Raw genomic sequence first — 21,247 nt, 5'->3', positions numbered from 1 at the left:
CGCAACATTCCTAGACCTGCAAGACCCAGAGGTACCGCAGGTCCCACGCGAACCTGCGCAGTAGCTCCCCCAGGCGGGGAGGACACGAGACTGCGCTTGCGCGGGAGTGCTTTCCTCCGCCCCTTCTGGCGCGAGGACCAGAGGGGCGGGCTCGGCGGCGTCGCGACGAGTCCAGAGGGGAGGACTGAGGAAGGGGCGTGGCCGCCGGCCGGGCCCCGCCACCCTCTTCCGGGCTCCGCCAGCTGCGCGCGCATCCGCCTCCCCCCTTCTTTTGTGGTCCGACCCATCGCGAGGGTGACAGGAAACCCTGTGCAGGGAGCGCCGCCATCTTGGACCAGCCCGAGGAAGATCCTGAGGGAGCCGCGGGAGCAGTCGCCGCTGCCACCGCCACTGCCGCCGGCGCGTCTGCAGCTGCTCGGCCTGCCCGCTGCCTGCCCGGGCCTCGGCCGGCCGCGCCCGCCCCTCTCCCGCTGCGCCCGCCCTCCTCTTCCTCGTCCTGACGCCCCCCTCCCGCCCGGAAAGCTGCCCAGCCACCAGCAACCCCCCAGGTAACCAGGCCTCCCGCAGGGGCCGGCCGGCCGGGCTCTCCTCGCCGGGCTCCCCCGGGGCCAGCGCTGGGGGCAACGGCGGGCCGGGGGCGCGGGCGCGGGGCGGGCGGCGTCAGGCCGCGGCGAGCCCGCGGGCGGCTGGGGGCTCCGCGGCGCAGGGCCTGACAGGAGTCCGCGCGGGGGCGAGGCTGTCCCCGCGCGGCGCCCGCCGGAGCCCCGCTCCTCCCCGCCCGGCGGCGGGCTCCGGGCGCGGCGTGGGGAAGGGTGGGTGCGGCGTCGCCTTCCCCGCCTCTCCGGCCGGCCTGGGCCGACTCGCGCCGCCCGCGGGCCCCCGTCTCCTTGCCGCCGCCGCCGACCTGCCCCCGCCGGGTCTGTCCGCTCGAGCCGCGCCGCCCCGCAGCCCGCGAGCCCCGGACGTGGCGACCCCTGGCCCGTAGGCCGCGTCTGGCCCCGAGCACAAAAGCCGGGCGCCCGGAGCCCCGCCGGCGTCCTTGCCGGTGGGGGTAGACCGGCGTGGCCTCGGGCTGGGCGGGGGTCTGGGGGTCCGTGCGGCGAGGTTCTGATTTGGGGGGAGCTCTCTGATGTCTGTGGCATCCTGTACGGTCTCGATCGTCGGTAGCGTGTGGAAATAACGAGGACAAAAAGTTTTTGGCCTTTCTAGAATTTAAGCAAAGAAGGCGGAGCCAAGTGTGTTTCGGTGGTGTGCTCTTTACTGTGTGCTAGACGCGGATTTTAGGTGTCTAGACCCGTAGGTTTAGCTTCCTTCCCGTTGCTCTGGGTGGTGAATAGAGGATCTTCATCGGCCAGGTGAGGAAACAGGTGTGCAGGTGCGATGTGGCTGATTAACGATGGTACATGCAAACTCAGGTGAGGCCGGGGGCGCAGACCTGAGCACTGAACGTGCAGCTACAGTCTGATTCCTTTTTCCCTGTGTTTGCTTTTGGATAACAGCTGACTTCTCCTTTATAACCCAAAGTCTGTCTGCCACTACACTGCTAGTTCACATTCTTGCAACCCCAGAGGATACATGACAAGATTTCCGTTTTATGTTTGAAGAAGAAGCGAGTTCCCAGAGAGCAGATGCTTTCCTGGTGGTCCCACAGCAAATGTCAAGAGTCCAGATTTGAAGCCCTGCAAAGTTGACTGCTCGCTTCGTCGCTGTCAGAACTGTCTAGTATTTCCGTGTGATTGTCGAGGACAGATTTGACCTTGCAGTAACCCAGCTCCCACTCCCCCATTCCTCAAGACTTTGCAGAATTTTTCTTCAGTTTTTTGCTTACACCCATTTACTTGGTCATGCCTTTGAGACTTGTAGTGGCTAGGAGTTTTGGAGGGTTCCGGCTCCAGTACTGCCACTTCCTGGTGACTTCAAGCAAGTTCTTCACCTCTTCAGACTAAGGGTCCTTGTCCATTCAAGGGATAACTGTACCTACATTTTAGAGTTGTTGTGAAGATTTAAGTGGGGTTTAAAACCCTTAGCACATTGCTTGAAGTTTGGTCAGCCCCCATTGTCTCTGACAGTGCCAGGCTAGTAGTGAGTGTCCAAGATTTGTTGAGTGAGTGAGAGGAACATGGCTTTGGAGAGCTGTAGAGTTAGATCTGAGCCTTAATCTTAGCTTTCCCTTTAGTAGTATATGACCATGGATGTATCTCCTCTTTGAGCTGGCTTCCTTATTTGTAAAGTGAGTTTTTAGAATTCGAGATTGCTTATAAAGTAGCTGACATATATTAGGCACTCAGTAAATGGCAGTTACTGTAAAGATGTAAAACTTTTAGAATTTTAATAATCTAAAATATTCCCTTGGAATTAAAGCTACACTTAAAACCTTTTTTTTTTTACATTTCATGTTAAACTTCATTGTTGTCCATACTGCAACCTCACAACAGAATATGGAGTGTTTTTACAACTGATTTTTATCAGTATTAAGTATCTTTGCATATTTTAGTAAAATATTATACAATTAGAGGAAACTGTATAAGGCAAATAAGTTACTTTAAAACTAGGGCTACTGAGATATGTTTCATTTTTTAAAACTTGAAACTTTTTTTGTGACTAAGAGTGCTGTGCATTACTGGAGACAGCAGTGTACAGGTAGAGGTATCGAAGATCCTATGCTTTTAAGAAACTTTCTTCTGGACAGTTTTAAACATGTGCAGAATAGAGTAGTATACTGAGCTTTCATATACCCATTATCCAGTGTCAGCAGCGCTCAGTCTTATTTCATCCATATATACTTGTACCCTCTCCACCAAATCATTATTTTTAAAAAACTTTATTGGAGTATAGTTGGTTTACAATGTTGTATTAGTTTCTGCTGTACAGAAAAGTGAATCTGTTATACATACACATATATCCACTCTCTTATTTTTATTTTTTGTTTACTTTTTAAAATTCTGTTTTTGTTTTTGACTGAGCTGGGTGTTCGTTGGCGTGCACAGACTTCTCATTGCAGCGGCTCCTCTTGTTGGGAAGCACAGGCTCTAGGGCACTCGGGCTCAGTAGTTGTGGCCTAGGGGCTCAGTAGTTGTGGTGTGTGGGCCTAGTTGCTCTCGAGTATGTGGGATCATCCCGGAACAGGGATCGTCGGACCAGTGTCCCCTGCACTGGCGGGTGATTCCTATCCATTGCACCACCGGGAAAGTCCTTCCACTCTTCTTTAGATTCTTTTCCATCTACCAGGTTATTTTGAAGCAAATCTCAGACGTCCTTTCCTCAGTAAATTTTTCACTATTTCTGATCCTTTAAATTCTAAGTGCAGGGTGTTAGTTTTGTGTTTTCTCGTGAATACTTTCCTTCTGTGGACAGAGGTACAGTGTTACTTTATTTCCTGTTCACAGTGTGCCATCATAATTAGCTAAAAAATTTTGTCTTTCTCTTGACACATGGAGAAATCAACTTTTTTCTTACCACATTAATTTATAAAAAAGTGTGATATCAAATATCTTGTCAAAACTGAGGTGATTTTTAGGTGGCTCTCGGAGATGAGTGGGTTATTTTCAGAGGTTGCTCTAAGGTTGAGGACAGGAAATTGACCACATATTTTGATTAGTTTAATAGATTAACTCCCAAAGTTTTGTGTCCACTTCACTGACAGATCAGGTGCAGTCTTGTAAGTGCACCAAAGGGCTTCTCTTCTTGAGCTCCATGAAGTGAGGGCCCATATATAAATATAAATATATATATGTATTTTTTGATCATTACTGTATTGTCAAAACCTAACATAATTTAAAAATTTTTATATTGGAATCACAAAAGCAGTTTATCTTGGTTCAGGTGTTTTTAACAGCATTTTTCATGTATAAAAAAGCCTCACTTAGTTTAGACTATAAGGGTCAGAATTTAAGTCACCCAGAATATGTTTATTTAGGGGTTGCTTTTTTCCTTTGTTGTCTTGAATCGGTTACATAGAAATTACACAGCAACACCTTATGTCCTAAGAGTGGAATAAAATGCCGCCGTAACAGCTGTGAAAGGATTAGACATGTCAGTTAATACAGCAAGGACTCAAACAATAAGAAAATGAAAAAATATACTCCACTATTGGGGATTAGAGCTGTTTCTAGTTTTTATGTTTTTTGTTGTTTTTTGTTTTGTTTTTATTTTTGGCAGCACCAGGGGCCTTCTAGGATCTTAGTTCCCCCGACCAGGGATTGAACCTGGGCCCTGAGCAGTGAAAGCAGAGTCATAGCCACTGGATGGCCAGGGAATCCCCCTTTTGTTTGTGTTTTGAATCTGATCACGAGTCACTTCATATGATGTTCCCCATTTTATTGGTAAATGTGGAAGTAATGTTGGAAATATCATGGCTGGGGTTTTTTTGTTTGTTCTTGTTTCACATTAGAATTACATGTAAAAATGCTTAGAATATTTTAACAGTCCTTTTTTTTTTACTTTTAGCATTTTAGGGTTTTACTGATGAATGTAGTGGACGCTTACAGTGTCCTCCCAGTGACTTATCAGGGCTCCCTGGTGGCTCAGAGGATCTGCCTACAATGCAGGAGACCCGGGTTCGATCCCTGGGTTGGGAAGACCCCTTGGAGAAGGAAATGGCAACCCACTCCAGGATTCTTGCCCGGAGAGTCCCATGGACAGAGGAGCCTGGAAGGCTACAGTCCATAGGGTTGCAAAGAGCTGGACGTAACTGAGCGACTTCACTCCCTCTTTCTTAGTGATGCGAAAAGAGCTAATAGTTCTCCCCTTCTTTTTTCTCTTCCATTCCCTGTGGTAGTTTTTACAGTTTGGTGTGCATCCTTCTATGTTGTAGACATATAGGATTGTGTGTGTGTGTCTTTAAAAATGGGTATATGTTATCTCATGGAACTCTGCAGCATGGTTTTTTTTGTTTTTTTTTCCACTTAAAATCATGACTATGCTTCCAGGTTAATGCATATATCTAAATGGTTTTTCAATTAGATGTGTATCATTGCATAGTACCGATGTACTTTATTTAGTCAAAATATTTTAGCACTTCAGATTCCCACAAGCGCAGTATTTGAAAGTACCTACCTTCCTCTGTATTTGTACATTTCAAAACTTGCCATTTATATGTTTAGTTCTATTTGGAACACTGTCTGATTCAGTAGATGGAGACAGTATGATTCTATTTTGGCACAGCAGTGATTAGTGTTTAACATGCATTTAGTAACCATTAGTAACCATTAGGTCTATATGTATTGGCCTTGAAATAGATCCATGCTGCAATGAAGTGAAAAAAAAAAAAAGCACCTGTTGTAGAGTTTCATTCAGTAGCATACTCCATTTAAATATATTTCTTACCTTAATAGTGGTGTATGTTTCATGTTCACAAGATGAGGGTGAGAAATCCTTTGCTAAAACAGTATTAATAAGGGAGTGTTCAGTCCTGTCCAGCTCTTTGCGACCCCATGGACTGTAGCTTACCAGGCTCCTCTGTCCATGGAATTCTCCAGGCAAGAATACTAGAGTGGGTAGCCATGCCATTCTCCAGGGGATCTTCCCAACCCAGGGATGGAACCCAGGGGTCCTGCATTGCAGGCTGATTGTTTGCCACCTTGGCCCCCAGGGAAGCCCCAAGCATAGTTAAAAGGGGCCACGTGAACGTGGTTCTATTGCAAATACATAATTTTGAGTGAACTGTGTCAGTTAACTATGGGAATCTTTTTGAATCTTGTGTTAGTGGCTACAGAGCTTGACAGTTTTCGCTGCCTGTCTACTGGAATTAGTCAGTCAGAGTAGTTCTCCTTTCCCTGTGCTTTTTAGGGTTTTTATTGTAATTTTTAAGAAACTTAACCAGAAAATTGGGTGGTGAGGTGGAGAACAGGGTGCTGGCTTTCAGTCTGAAATAGTGATGATTCTCTTTTATTTATAAATAGCTTACTAATTAATGGTTGGAAATAAAATTTCAAAATCAGTCATCTCAGATATTAACAAATGCTTGTATGATTAATTAGCAAGTACACAAATTAGTACAACTAGAACTGGTTTATAATTTCATGATTAGCCTTTAGAGCATTTCAAGTAGAAACTGGGATTGTTAAGAGTCCACAGTTTTAATATTATAAAATGAAAGGAAGCATAGTATGTACAGCTGTAACTAAGTTAGAAGAAAGAAAAGATACAGCAACATCAGAGGAGAGCCAGGAGAGCAGCAGTTGTTTAAAGATGACTGATTACTTTCCCCCAAGTTTGAATGGGAAAAGAGAAGTTTAAAAGAGAAGTTAAAGACGAGTTAGAAGAGAGGAACCTGAAGGGAATGCAGCCCAAGAAGAAATTAATAGCCTTTAAATGTCACTTATTGTGAGAGATGATTCTGTTCCTTCTCTTCAAAATTTGGTGAATAATACAGACCAGTTTGAACCTCAGGACCAAGGTCATTCTTGTTTCTGGAAAAAAGGAATCAACCGTACTAATGTATGATGTTCAGAATCACAGTTACTGTAACTAGAAACACTTTCTTTTCTGAAGGAACTGGTCAAGGGAGTTTTCTGTGATGTGACTGATGATAAATGTGTTACAGCATGTCCCAGTTCGGTTAAATGTAATTCATACAGCTAAGTAGGAAGACTATATTGTGTGAAAGGATTGTCTAGTAATTGACTATAATTAACAGCTTTCTCTTCCCTAATAACAATAATTCACTTATTTTAAATATGTACTTTTTCTGCAAGTTAAATTTTATTAGTTACTGAGAAATTTTATTTGAAATGTAACACATAGTAAGCTGTTAATTTCAGTAAATGGGTTTCCCCAGTCCTGTTAAGTATGTGACAGTTGGCTAGAACAGTAAAAACCAGATTAAAAAATATTGGAAAATCAGTTCTTGTAAAAATGAGGTTAAACCTTCATATTTATAAAGAATTTTTATCTTCAGCTGAAAACTGCTTTGAGAATAAATTTTTTTTCTTTCAGTTTTATTGGGGAATAAAGTTTATTGTAAGTTATTACCAGTTTTAGAATTCACCTCTTACTTCTCTAGGACCTAGCCCAGTGTCAGACACAGTCAAGGCATTCATTTGAATAAATTGGAGAGGTTTTTTTTAAAGTTATTAAAAGTAGAAGAGAAATTAGATTTCTTTAGGTTAAAGTCTTCTCTGGGGGTGAGAAATGAGCTGTGATCTTCAGACATATCTTGTAATACATAAACTTTCAAATTTTACAACCACAATATGTCATTTACTCCTGGAAAAATATATAGCAGACATTTGGTATATTGTTAACCTTCAAGTGCTATATTAGGAACTGTATGAAATGATCAATAATTGACTTTTTAAAAAAATCTACAACAAAAACAGTTTTATGTGGTTCTGTTTCTGACATTTCGCTTAGAAATAATAGGATTACTTTTTCTTTGGATGCTATGATTATTTCAAGTAGAGTGAAAAGGTTATTTTGTGTTTATAAGTTGGTGGTTACTTTTTATAACATTCTATTGTAAAATCAAAGTGTTCCAAACAAATAGATGATTAGACTTGATGAGTTACAGCGACGCAGACCTCAACAGGGGAGGAGGACTATTTATAATGATACTGTTTAAACTTAAATTTATAAAGATTTCCTTGATCAAAATTTTCCAGAGTAGCGTTTCTTATCTGGTATTTCCTAAAGTGAAATATTGGAATTGTTTTGATATATGTTCTATTTCTGTGGATAATACATGAGAGTGTTGAAGCAGTGTTCATCCAAGAGAATTTGTGTATTTGATTAATTTGGGGAATGCACTTTTTTCTGCTGTTGTGACCTACATTTTGCTGATAATCACTGTGGTTTGTTTTACGTATCTTCACAGGACACACAGCCTGGATAACTTGTGTATAGACCTTCCCAGGACACACAGCTTGGGTAGCTCGTGTATAGACCTTCCCAGGACACAGCCTGGATAACTCGTGCACGCTTTTCCCTGAAGTAACTCGGTTTTCTTTGTTTCTAGTGCCGCCATGGCAACCGCCCCGTACAACTACTCCTACATCTTTAAGTACATCATCATCGGTACGCGTGTCCACCTCACACTCTTGTTCTCCAAAGGCTAGAATGCAAGATGTCTATATGCCAGTGCTTAACATAGTGCCCAGGGGAAGTGAATGCTTGTCTTTTTCACTGCAAAATTAGAACTCCTTTGGTAGGATTTATTTTTCATCAATGATGTACCTGTTACCTTGTGACCCTGGATACAAAGCTGGCTACCTTTGAAGTGATGTTGTTTTTTCTTGAGGGCTACCTGAAAGTTAATACTGGGAGTGAGATTAATTTCCTAGGAGCATTGATACATTCCAAAAATATCATGAAATTTCTCAGAGCCCCCTGGATTCCAAAAATTGATAAAAATTCAGAATAGTTGTGTAAGATACATGAAATATAATGGTAGTTTTTCTCTTAATCCACTTTCAAGAAGATTTAGCTCAAAGTAAGACAATGCTGTTTATCCATATGTAAGAGTAAGTTGAAATATACGTATTTTTCTATTAATTCTTCCCATTAGTTTGGTTTAATATTGAGCTTATGTGACTGTATTGTAATGCTTCCTTCACCAAAGGTTAAATTGCTGTTAGTACAGTCAGAGATGATAGCTGCTCTGTTAGGATTTTCATGTGATGCACATTCTCTTGTGAAAGTCTATAAGAAATATGAGATAACATGGGACCTAGTGAGTCAAATTCCAAAGCTGATGATTTCTGCTTGCTATATGCTGCCCTGTTGGTCACTCCTAGGAGGTTTTGGCTTTTATGCGTGGGTTAAGGGAAAAAAACAAAAAGTTGCAATAGTTTAAAGTAGAAAACACCGTTACAGCAGTTTCTCTGTTAAAAAGCTTTTCCCAGCGGGTGTCTGTCTATTGACATAATTCACAACCAGATTCTACCACCAGTGAAGGTTGGGAATAGTCAGTTTATATATCACAGTGAAAACCTGCCTTTAGGATCTTTTGAACTCATTATAAATTATGAAAATGTAAATCTTTTAAGTGCCCAGAGGTTTGTGATGGAATATGGTAAAAGAGGCATAGCAGTCGTTGCATGTAATTCTAAGAGGATAACGCTGGAACTTTTTTTTTACCAGGGGACATGGGAGTGGGGAAGTCCTGCCTGCTTCACCAGTTCACAGAGAAGAAGTGTAAGTTCGGCGTGTAAGGCGGAGCATCGGCGGACTCCTACTGTCACTTTCCTGCCTTTCAAAGTTACTTTCAGTATACTCTATGCAATAAAATATAACTTTTCCCTGTGTATATGTACTTTTGTCTTTAGGAAGTGATTTTTTTTTTTTAATAGGTACAGATGAAACATACTTGTATATATGGTGGTTTTTTTTATGCCATATATAGTTTGATTGACTAGATTTTTGATGATATAAACTTCGGATTTAAAAATATATACTATTAAAAAATAAAAATATACAATTTCAAATTTAAATAATCTTTTTCTTGTTCTCTGACTTTCCATTATAGAAATTATCTTATTAAGGGAAATGTGCTCAGATACCATTTGCTAATAGCTAAATAATAGTAGATTGGAAATATTTAAAATGGAGTTCTTTCTGCATCCATGGCTGGTCATTTTAGAGTCAGTGCTACTCTGTCTTGTGTGGTAGGAGAAGGGCCATTTTATTTCATGTGACTGACAGGCTAAATATAGTTGAAATTGTTCCCAATAGTTAAAATTATTTCTGTGGCATTTTTTGGCTTAATGTAGCATTTTAGGAAGTGTTTAGCAGTCTGTGTGCTGTAGAGGAGTAACAGTGAATATAGGTTTTCAGTGGCCTAATTATAAAGAAAGGATTAATAGACTTGTCCTATTGGATTAGACTTGCAAATATATAATTATAAATACATACTAAATTTCATGACCATCTTTGAAGTATTGATAACATTTTTTAGAATAAATACTAGTTTGACTGAAAACTCCTAGAGTCTTAAAACCATTAATTTGTTACTAGGTAAGAAATGTCAGAAGGCTAAATAGTATAATGTTATGAAGTTTATTAAAATCCTTATTTTTAATTAGCAGATTCTTTTAGCCCAGAGCAAATAGTAACCTGTGGGCCAAATCCAGGCACTGCTGGTTTTTAGAAGTGAAGTTTTCCTGGAATGCTGTCATGCCTATTCCATGTGTTGTCTGTGGCTGCTGTTGTGCTTTAGCACAGTGGAGTCCTGTAACAGAGGTCTTTGGGCAAAATGTGAACTATTTATTATTTGGTTCCTTGCAGAAATTTCTAAGCCTGTTCCAGTCACATCCCTGTGGCTCCTTCCTTAAGGGTTTTTGCTGATGTTTTTCTTTCCATGCAAGCTTCACTCTGTTTATAGCCTATAAGCATTAATGAGTCCTTTGGCTGTCTAGTAGAATCATTTTCCCATTGATCTAAACTTGAAGCTTTCTGCAAGTTGGAATATTGTATTTCTTTTCTTCCCTAACAGTTATGGCTGACTGTCCTCACACAATTGGTGTTGAATTTGGTACAAGAATAATTGAAGTTAGTGGCCAAAAAATCAAATTGCAGATCTGGGATACAGCAGGACAGGAGAGGTTCAGAGCTGTCACACGAAGCTACTACAGAGGAGCCGCGGGAGCGCTGATGGTGTATGACATCACTAGGTGAGAGGTCAATAATTTCCAACGTTCATACTTGAGAAAGGACATCTACTTTTAGGCAGTGTGATTTTTTAAAAAATTGTTCGGCATTCTATAGTTTGTAATTGTGTATCTGTTAAATGACTTATTATTTGGGTTTTAGGGTTTTTCTCTCTAAATTGCTGTGTGTGAGATTTGATACATTGATAACATGTTGATTTCCTTATCTGAAAGTGGGTAAGACTAAAGAAAACTTTAGGAGATGCTGGTGGAGCTAGTGAAAGAATACTCTTCTGAAAAGCAGTATTAGTTGAATTACTTGAGGTGAAATATTTCACACCAGATATTTTCACTTCAGTAGAAAGCAAGCAAATCTTTAAGAGTTACTCTATTCAGCCTCTTGCCTAGAGAATCCTATGGATGGAGGAGCCTGGTGGGCTGCCGTCCATAGGGTCGCACAGAGTCGGACATGACTGAAGCGACTTAGCAGCAGCAGCAGTGTTAAAAGTTCATGTCTTCAAAATAAGGCCAAGCAAAGGAATTAAGTAGTTTTGCTAATCCAACGTGGTAGATTATAAAAAATTCTCATACTTGAATCTGAAATATTTATTAAAATTTTTTTGTGTCCTAAAATGGATTGAAGTAGCTCATGATACTTCATGCTGCAAGATTAAATTTATTTCAGCTCTGCTGTTTATGGAAACTCCAAAGAAATTGATGGAGAATAACAAAACTGGACCTTAAATGTTTAATTTGGGAAAATTGTGCCACTTCATTAAACGCTGTGCTGTGTGTCTGCTGTAAGCTAGGAAATGAACTAGACCACCTTCCGTATTAATGCAGAGTGTCTAAAGCAGAGTGACGCTTGCCTCATCTTTGAGCGGGTAGGACTCAGTAAGGGGGGCCAAGTGGTAGACTTGGCACGTGTGTTTCCTTCTGGGAAGTGCTTCACACTGCTCTCGAAGAGTCACACTGAGATGTTCTGTAGTAAAGGGACTCTTTCCTGCTGCTGCTGTTGCTACTAAGTCGCTTCAGTCGTAAGTTTGTTTAATTTGGTGTTTCTTAAGGTTATTTTCAGAGAAGGCAATGGCACCCCACTCCAGTACTCTTGCCTGGAAAATCCCATGGACGGAGGAGTCTGGTAGGCTGCAGTCCATGGGGTCACGACACTTTTCACTTTCATGCATTGGAAAAGGAAATGGCAACCCACTCCAGTATCTTGCCTGGAGAATCCCAGGGACAGGGAGCCTGGTGGGCTGCCGTCTGTGGGGTCACACAGAGTCGGACACGACTGAAGCGACTTCGCAGCAGCAGTAGCAGCAAGGTTATTTTATTTATTTAGAATAAAGATAGTGGATGATTATGATTATAGTGCTTGAAGTTTTACTAAATTTTCGAATTAGGTGGTCTCAGGGCAAAACAGGGAACAGCTTTAAGGCTCTTCACTGGAGCCAGGCAACTGGTAAGTGGTTTTGTGGGAAGACAGGTAAAGCACCTGGCCATTTGTACGGACATCCTTCTGTGAGGGATGCATTCCTGAAGGCGCTGCATAGTTAAAAACTGCATTCATTATTAATAAAATTTAACTACGGTGATGTGTCCTTAAGTGTATCTATAGTATTGTAGATTGTTTTGCTTTTTGTTTGTGTGTTCTTTTTTTAATTCCAGCCGATTGAGATATGAGTGATAAAGCTTGTGCTTTTTAAAATTTATATTTGATCATTGTTTACTTGGACAAGTTGAAAACACTGGGAAAAAACTTTTTATGTGACTTTTTTGACATGTAGGTGGTGGTTTGTGTATAATATGATATAGCACAGTAAAAAGAAATTCTGAGTAAGGAATTCTTCTCCGTTCTGTCTGGGAAGGGAGTATATCAGATTCTGTGTGAACACTGGCAGCTGGAGATGATGGAACATTATTCACTAGACTGAACTAGAGACACTTCAGGACACAGTGTCTGTGGAAGGCCTTGCACCTGCTCCGAAATCATTCCTGCCTCTTGATGGGGCTCTGTTGCCTCACCTGATAGATTAATGTTCTATGAGTCTGTATAAATTAGAAATATTTTTAACCATCAAAATTTTAAAGATGTTTTGACCTTTTTGGTAAAGTCTAACTAATACTAATAGTATATTATGTATTATTTTAAATTATTTGGATTTGTTTGCTGTCTTTGGTCCTACTTGGCTAATGCAAAGGAGCCAGGAGATTTTAAACTCTCAGATTTGGAGGAAATGGAGAAATACGGAGTTCTGAGCCCCCAAATGATCTAGCTGCTGGTAAATGAGAGTGTACAGTTAGGATAAACTCACTCTCTGATATACCTGGGGACTTCAGTTTCTAGTCAAATATATTAATCTTCTTAAAGTCGATTTTTAAAATTCAGAGTTCAGAATTATTTTCCATCAATTTTTTTATCTTGTTCTTGCTTGCTCATTGGTCTGTTTATGTTTTTAAATGTAAATAATTTACTCCTAACGTGTGAATGATTAGCAAAGTTGTTGACTATTGAGTTGTTTATTTAAAACCAAAGGTTTGGCTAGATATTTGAAAAGTGTATGTTTACATTCCACAATTCTCTAGGGCAGCAATCTAGTCAAATCAAAAATACTTTTTAAGTATATGTTTAATATATATTTGATGAAGTTTCTTTTCTTCCCTATTGAAATGGCAACGGTATGTGGCAGTCACAAAACGAAACTCTTAACTTTTGCAGGAGAAGCACATATAATCACCTGAGCAGCTGGCTGACGGACGCCAGGAACCTCACCAACCCAAACACTGTGAGTTAGACGACGTCTGCTGTACAAAACGCTTAGGATCTAAGTTGGCCCAGAAAGCAAAGCCATTTGCTAAGTGGACTTTTTTTGTATTTGGGTACTAGGAACGAGAGAATCTTTATTCTTAAACTGAAGAAAACTTAGACCCTCTTTCCGAATATGGATTATGCCAGGCTTTGCGCTCACGCTTGGTTTTTGTTCATGTTTGCGGTTTAAGAAAGATGAAAGTAGCAGGTGGGGTGGCGACCTCGTGTCGGGGCCTGTGGAGCTGAGACGTGCACTTCGGTCTGCGTCGGTTTCGTAGAATGGTTCCATTAGAGGAAGCTGGGCAGAGTGTGCCAGGGATCTCTATGATTTCTTACTACATGAGTCTCAATAAAATTTCAATTAAAAATAAAAAGTTCTGCATATTATAAAAAATTAGCCAGTCTGAAAAGATGGTTATTTATCTGAGATTTTAAAGACTAGCTACTATGGTAGGCTCTGCAGTATACAAAACAGAATGTGGGTCTTTGGCCAATGAAAGGTTATAGTCCAGCAGGGAGATCGCCTGTGGGGAGATGGCTACTGGAAAGCAGAGTGAAGGCTGGACACAGCCTGGCTGGGGTAGCGCTTGCTGGTGGTGTGTTTAGGGGCAGCCAGTATGAACAGTGCCGTCTGGAGAAACCAGGTTGACAGAGGAGGTGGTGTTTGAGCTGGGACTTAGGAGTAAAAAGGTTTTGGTGGATTCTGTGGAGCGTATTCCAGAACAAGTGAGGAAAGGCCCTGAGCTGGGACTGACTGAGCTTTGTGAGAGTAAGGCCTGTGTCTGCCTTAGCTTTGTACCCCAGAGCCTGGCAGTGGCCTGATTTAGTAAATATGTAATCAGTGGTAAGATTGGCTTTCATGAGGGAACAGCGACTTAATTATTTTAAGAGTCAGTTAACATGGTTTGCCTTTTATGCCAGGGACTGTGTCTGGAACTTTCCTATTCATTATCACAGTAAACCCACTGTAGGTATACATGCAGATCTATAGGTGAATGTTCATACAGCCTTGTTTGCAGTAGTCAAAAACTGGGAGCGACCTAGATGGCTGTCAGTAGGTAAACAGTGAAACAGTTTGGTGCATCTGCTCTGGGGCATGCTCTCCAGCCATACAAGGGAGTCACCTGTAGATACATAGATCTCATGGGTGTTGTGCTGAATGAAAACAGTCAGTCTCTAAAGAGTACATACTGTATGATTCCATTTATATAAAACATTCTCAAAAAGAAAAGTTACTGAGTTGGAGAGCAGGTTTGTGGTTGCCAGGGGTTAGTGATGGGGTGAAGGTGTGAGCTGACTTTGGAGAGGGCAGCTCAGCGTAGCCTGTTTTTAGTGAAGAAGCTGATCGTGGCGACACAGGTCTGTCCCTGCAGTAAAACTGCCCAGAACTACACGCAGGAGAGCTGGGCGCTCAGTGAGGGTGGCGGGCTCTGCCGGTGTCAGTTCCCTGGTGGTGAGTGTGCGCGGTGAGTGTGTAGGGTCCTGGCATCAGGGACGCTTGGTGAAAGGGATATATAAGAGCTCTTCTCTTCAGTAAACTTCTGTGATTCTTTTGTTAGGTTCAAGTAAAATATTAAAGACAGCAAGAAAACAATTTATTGTAGAGAGTCGTTAGAGGACCATAATAAAAAAAAATTAGCCATGTCCTTCTTGTTTCCTTTATGCCTCTTAAAATCTTACCAGATCTTATTATAGAAGAAAGAAAAACTCTCAACGTCCAGTGGAAACGTTGCGTTTTCTGTAACTTTGCCTTTGGTTTCTGTGTGGAAGTTACGTGCTTTCTGATTTTGTTGATAGTGTATGTTGTACCTCTGTCTCGTTAGCACGCCACGTTATGCCTCCCCTCTCCCGAAGATGGGAAGCGTGGTTTGGAAATGCTTAAGGAATGGAGAGCAGGCAGTGCTGTCTCCGTTGAGCAAACATTTCTTGCACTGAGTGCCTGTGTTATAATGGCCCTGTACTACTTAGCCATCGTGACTTTACCAACTTTGATTTTTTTAAAACCTTGATTTCATTTTTCAAGTGTTCTTGCCTTATTCTGTTACTGGATTGGTGGACTGACTGTATGTGAAAATGTTTTCCCATCCTCAGTGGGCACTTGTCCACACTGATTGAAGAATGCCAAAGGTGGACATTTGGGTCAAAATAGTTACAGTTCATGGACACCATGTTTTGAAAGGACGGCCAGGGGCTGAAATTTCACATGAAAAGAAGTCAGTGACGGACAGTCCTTTTAGTTGAAACCATCCGTTTCTGAAGTATCTCGATTTACCACATCAGTTTTGAAGGGGAATGTATTTTGCCTTTAATTTGAACTCACTGTACATATGCTCTCCCACCCCCGCTGTCCCCCATCGTGGATGCATCATTGTCACCAGTTGCTACAGACCTGGCCCAGCCTGTGGATGGTGCAGGGGAGGGCAGGATTGGAAGGCCACAGTTTGGGTTTTCTGCCTGATTCTAATGTCTGCCTACCACAGACTCTGGAGTGATCTTTTAACAAGTCCTTGTTTGCTTTATTTGAGTATTAATTTCCTTACTTGTAGCCTCAGAAGTTGAACTAGTAGTTTTAAAGCTTTCTGTGGATTCTAGGAACTTTAGAAAATCTAATGAAAGGCAGAAACCATCTCTTGCAGGCAGTGTCCTGGGAAACACCCTCTGTCCCTCTTCATAGGTACACCTTCATGATTCTGTAGCCATTGTCTGATGGGTAATTGCTAGTATTTAGTTTCTTTTTTAGACCTGCATGTTTTTTCCTCCAGATTTTTGGATTTTAGAGTTTTCATGTCTGATTTAAAGGTTGCTTTTGTGTAAGACGTCTCTCTTTCGGTTACAATGCAGGTGATAATCCTCATAGGGAATAAAGCAGATCTGGAGGCTCAGAGGGATGTGACGTATGAGGAAGCCAAACAGTTTGCTGAAGAAAATGGTGGGTTTCTTTTGAGACTTAATGGCTTTTTTGGGTCACACTGGGAGAATTTCTAGGGAGAAGTGGGGTTTTGACAGTGCAGATGATTGGACAGTTTTTTCTTTTTTTAAGTGCAAATTGCTCAAATCGAAGAATGAGGAAATAACAAAATGCGTTTGTATTTGAGATTCATTTCGAGGGCAGTAGAATTATTTAACGACATAAAGATTCCCTCCATTTCAAACTCATAGTCTTTCATAAAATACTATGGTGGTAGTACTGAAAGCTGATGGGAAAGTTTTACTCAGAAGTCACTGAAGAGAACGTCCTTGTGAGTTAATTTGAAATGTTCTTCATAGTCTGAATTTTATTTTTAGGTTTATTGTTCCTTGAAGCAAGTGCAAAAACGTAAGTATGACTAAAATTAGTAGATCATTTTTAATTATATTCAAATTTCTGAAAGTAGAACCATATATATATAAATGTATAATGTATATATACATATAATGTATAATATGTAAATGTGTAATGCTTATGGCAGGGAAAACAGCAAAAATCCCTTTGCTTGTTTCACTTTTCAAAATAATGTTTTTTGTTACTTTCCCTAAAATATTATACCTTGATTATACCCATTGGTAATACAGGTTAATAAATGAAATTGTGTTAACACAAATTGTGTAAAGGCTTAACAGTGACCTTTACAACCAAGGCTGAATTTGGCATCTTGGACTCAAGGTTGTTCAACCTGTTGATTTAATACTTCTCATTTTAGTTAAAGCATGACTTTAGGAAATATTCAATGTCTTAAGAGGAATTAGAAGCATAATTAACATTTCTAATTGTTAATCCACGTTCATTATTGAACCCCAGCACTCCTATAAAATTTTCCACTCCTAAACAAAAGGTGTTTAGCCTCAATCTATACTGTTGGTGCTAAAAGGGCCAATATCAAACGTGAACATGGCTAAGCGTGGTAAGAACAGTACAGTTTATGCTTGGCTAATCAGGCCATACAAGTCCTGGAATACTGTTTGGAGATAATTTTATCTCTGTTTAGAACACCCCTCATTGGGCTTCCCTGGTGGCTCAGACGGTAAAGCGTCTGTCTACAATGCGGGAGACCCGGGTTCAATCTCTGGGTTGGGAAGATCCCCTGGAGAAGGAAATGGCAATCCACTCCAGTACTATTGCCTGGAAAATCCCATGGACAGAGGAGCCTGGTAGGCTACAGTCCATGGGGTCGCAAAGAGTTGGACACGACTGAGCGACTTCACTTCATTGGGCTTCCCTTGTGGCTCAGACGGTAAAGCATCTGCCTGCAATGCGTGAGACTGGGGTTTGAGCCCTGGGTCGGAAGTTCCCCTGGAGAAGGAAATGGCAACCCACTCCAGTACTCTTGCCTGGAAAATCCCATGGACAGAGGAGCCCAGTAGGCTATAGTCCATGGGGTCGCAGAGTCGGACACGACTGAGCGACTTCACTTCACAGAAGAACAGTACAGTTTATGCTTGGCTAATCAGGCCATACAAGTCCTGGAATACTGTTTGGAGACAATTCTATCTCTGTGTAGAAACCCCCCATTATGGCCTGCTTAATCATTGTCATCTACCACTGCATAGCATTGTAATGGCTAGAGCACTGTACAGTCTCAGATGGGTTTGCACAGAGAGCTCTTGGTATTGTTTGTACACTTTCCACAGAAAGTATTCCCCATGCTGTTCTCTTAGCTCAGTCTTCCGGTAATCCCTTATTAGATGACAGTGGCTGAGTTGAAGACATCATGGCAGTTGACTAAAGGTTAGCAAAAGGTCAGTGTGTAATGTCTTACATTTTGTAGAAAGCTATGGTTTGCCAATAAAGTTGTCGATTGCCTCTTAGGGGAGAGAACGTAGAAGATGCTTTCCTTGAGGCTGCCAAGAAGATCTATCAGAACATTCAGGATGGAAGCTTGGATCTGAACGCTGCCGAGTCTGGTGTACAGCACAAACCTTCAGCCCCACAGGGGGGCCGGCTAACCAGCGAGCCCCAGCCCCAGAGGGAAGGCTGCGGCTGCTAGTGACCTCCTTGCCGTGGCTCTCACTCGACCTTTCACCTCTGTCTGTTGGAAGCAGTACTTTTTACTGCCTCACTGTCTTCTGTACATCTTTACTGGGTTTAATTAAAAAGAAAAAAAAACAACTCTGTTGTAAAAACAGTTTAACACAATACTAAACTGCTAAACAATTAGATGTAATCAGGTTATCAAAGGCAAGTAGAGTAATAAATCTCTCCTGCATGGTAAATCGAGACTTTTTCCCCCTGACTGTCCTCCTGATAGGTATGTCACCAGTCCATGACTTAAACGGAGCACTGATGCTGGACTTCATTGTTTTACCCCTCCCTCTTTTGGCAAGGCTTTGTCTCATTGTACGGTTTAATTTGATGATATCTTAAGCTTTCTTCCCATCTTTAACTGTTCAGGTATGTCTGTTGTAACCCATAAATTTATTGCTGTGAAATGACTTCTGATGATAGAGAAAGCGTTCTTCAAAGCCTTTTGTTTTTGTCGGATAAATTCCCTGTTGTGTGGGTGGCATTTTTCTTAAGGCGGTTTGCTTCTGTCTTAGCCTTGCGCAGGGGAAATATCCATTTATCTTTTTTCTTATGCTTAATTAATAGCTTTATCCTTTTTTTTTATACCATTCTATCTTTTTCTCTTTAGCAGAAAGTAAATATGTATAAAATTTGAAGGAACCGAACTAACAATACATTCTGTGTATATTATTTTAATGAAGAAAATAAATTGATTACTGGCCTTGGAACAGTATAAAATACCAGTTCGTACAGTAGGACCTGTATGTGACCCATGTTACTCCCTTCCATTTCACACGAGGAAATAGACACAACTTCTGTTCACATGATGTACTGGCTCCACCCTTTGGTGCTGGCAGTGTTTGGGGACGTGATGCTGGAAAGAGCTCCTGGCGTCAGAGGATTAACACTAGCAGATTCTGCTCCATCTTTGCACTGCGGCTTCCCTGCTGGTCTTCTTAACTGTTCTCGTGCAGTCAACAATGTGCTAACCTGCTTTTCTCTTTCTGTAAACATTTTGCATCACAGGCTGCATTTCTTGCCTTACTGTATAGAAGAAGAAAAAAGGCTGGGTTTCTTATTGCACATTTTAAGCTTTTATACCTGTATCTCGGAATGGTGAGATTCTGAACCAGACAGCCAGAACTGCAGGTCTGCTGTTAAGGGATTTTAAATAGTGCATTTTTAACACTACAGTGAAATAATTTAAGATACCCCTTGTATTCTTAGTGTATTTATGTCATGTTGGCATAAATTGTCTGTGAAGGGGAAAGTGTTTCTCATGGTGTTGCAGTCTTTGTACTGATAGAAAGTAAGTTACTACTTTGCACTAGACGGTGTGGCCACTGAATACTGTATTGCAAGGAAACGATCTCATGTCTGTAGACAGCAAACTTACGTTTTACCAAGCTCTCTACTTCTGTTGATTGATTCCTAATTGAGTTTATGGTTCAGGCTGGGAATTGAGAAGTTATTTGAAGTAGGATAGGTAAAACCTCAGTATGTTATATAAAATGCATCCTCAGTTCAACTGCTGTGTTTAAAATACACATTCAAAATCCCTATTTACAGACACTAAAGTAAAAAATACTGCTTTCTGGGTTGTAAACACGTGGTAGTACCAGAGTATTGTATAGTCAATGTTAAATAAAAGCCAAAACTGGAATGTGCAGAAAATAGGATTCGGTTAATTTGTGGACTCATCTTTATTTTTGTCTTTGTTTAACTTTTTTAAAAAACAAGATACCTGGAGTGTATCGGGAATGTGCTGTTAAGGACGCACAGTGATCCGTTTTGCTTACACTGTTGGATCACAAGGGGCTCACCCAGGGACCATGACTTGCTGGTATGTGTGTATATATTCACAAAAACAAAACCACCCACCCACCCGCCGGGGTGCAGGGCAGCCATCACAGACGGAAGCCTGTGGCGTGTTTAGGTGCACACCCTGGTTCCGAGTTCGTCACAGTGGGTCTTAATTGTTCTGTGACAGGATTTACTCAGACTGCTGTACTCTTCATTTGATGTAACAAAATGCTATTAATCTAAATATTTGTAAATAAAGTACCTGTATCTAGATTAAAGTAAAATTGTTTGCCTTATTTTCTAAATTATACCAGGATTTCATATTTTCTTCAGGCAAATAGCTGTTTGGCATTAAGTTGCCAGTTTTTACTGCAGAACTGCCCTTAATTGTTTAAAAAGAGACGTCTGCGTCAGTAGCACATAAATCCACGTCACTCAGTAACGGAGCTCCGGTCCGACCCGTGCATTCAGATCACACTCTCAGTGGTGTCTGGCCTCCTCCAGTGTGAGACCAGCACGTCTGGTGGCGGACACTGTTCTCCCCTGCTGCCTGGGACCAGGTTCTGTTACTTGCATGTGTAATCCCCTGTAATAAACTTGGGTGCTCCGAGAGAGAGGGGCAGACTGTTGTAAACATCTGTGTGCCAGATACTGGGCAAATACACCTTGGGGAGAATGTGAAATTCTTTTAATTTTTAACCCCTGGAGAGCTTATTACTTGTGTGGTCACCTGCTTTTCTGGGTTCCTTGTTGCCCTTGCACCTGTGAGGCCCTCCTGAGTAGTAATTGGTGCTCAGTACTCTATGCGTTAGACATTCCAGTATGATGTTCAGGTATTTTTCATGGACAATAAAGTGTTTGATGCAGTGATTTTGATTTTTTTTTGGGGGGGGGGGCACGGTGGTGGCTGGTGATTTTTACATAATCGTAGTTGGAGGGAGTAGTTTCTTTGGAAAGACGTCTTTTGAGACCAGGTGTTTGGTTTCATACACAAATCACCTTCTAAATCAATAAGACTAGTTTCGGGAAGTTCTCCACACCCCTGTTTTAAGTGTGCTCTCTTGGCTCAGA

General features: G+C 41.4%; 1 protein-coding gene across 3 annotated transcripts; it reads left to right on the top strand.

The window, feature by feature from the left end:
* RAB14 (RAB14, member RAS oncogene family) lies at window positions 267-21,043 on the top strand. 3 transcript variants are annotated; one of them, XM_018051763.1, is made up of 8 exons: window positions 267-548; window positions 7,955-8,013; window positions 9,079-9,132; window positions 10,430-10,607; window positions 13,303-13,369; window positions 16,234-16,321; window positions 16,678-16,708; window positions 18,179-21,043. In XM_018051763.1, exons 2-8 carry the CDS (start codon window positions 7,962-7,964, stop codon window positions 18,354-18,356), a joined length of 648 nt encoding a protein of 215 aa, XP_017907252.1. In that variant the 5' UTR covers window positions 267-548; window positions 7,955-7,961; the 3' UTR covers window positions 18,357-21,043.

Source organism: Capra hircus, chromosome 8, assembly GCF_001704415.2.
Source record: "Capra hircus breed San Clemente chromosome 8, ASM170441v1, whole genome shotgun sequence".
NCBI lineage: Eukaryota > Metazoa > Chordata > Mammalia > Artiodactyla > Bovidae > Capra > Capra hircus.
The sequence above is the reverse complement of the archived record's forward strand: the minus strand, read 5'-3'. Positions and strand labels throughout refer to the sequence as shown.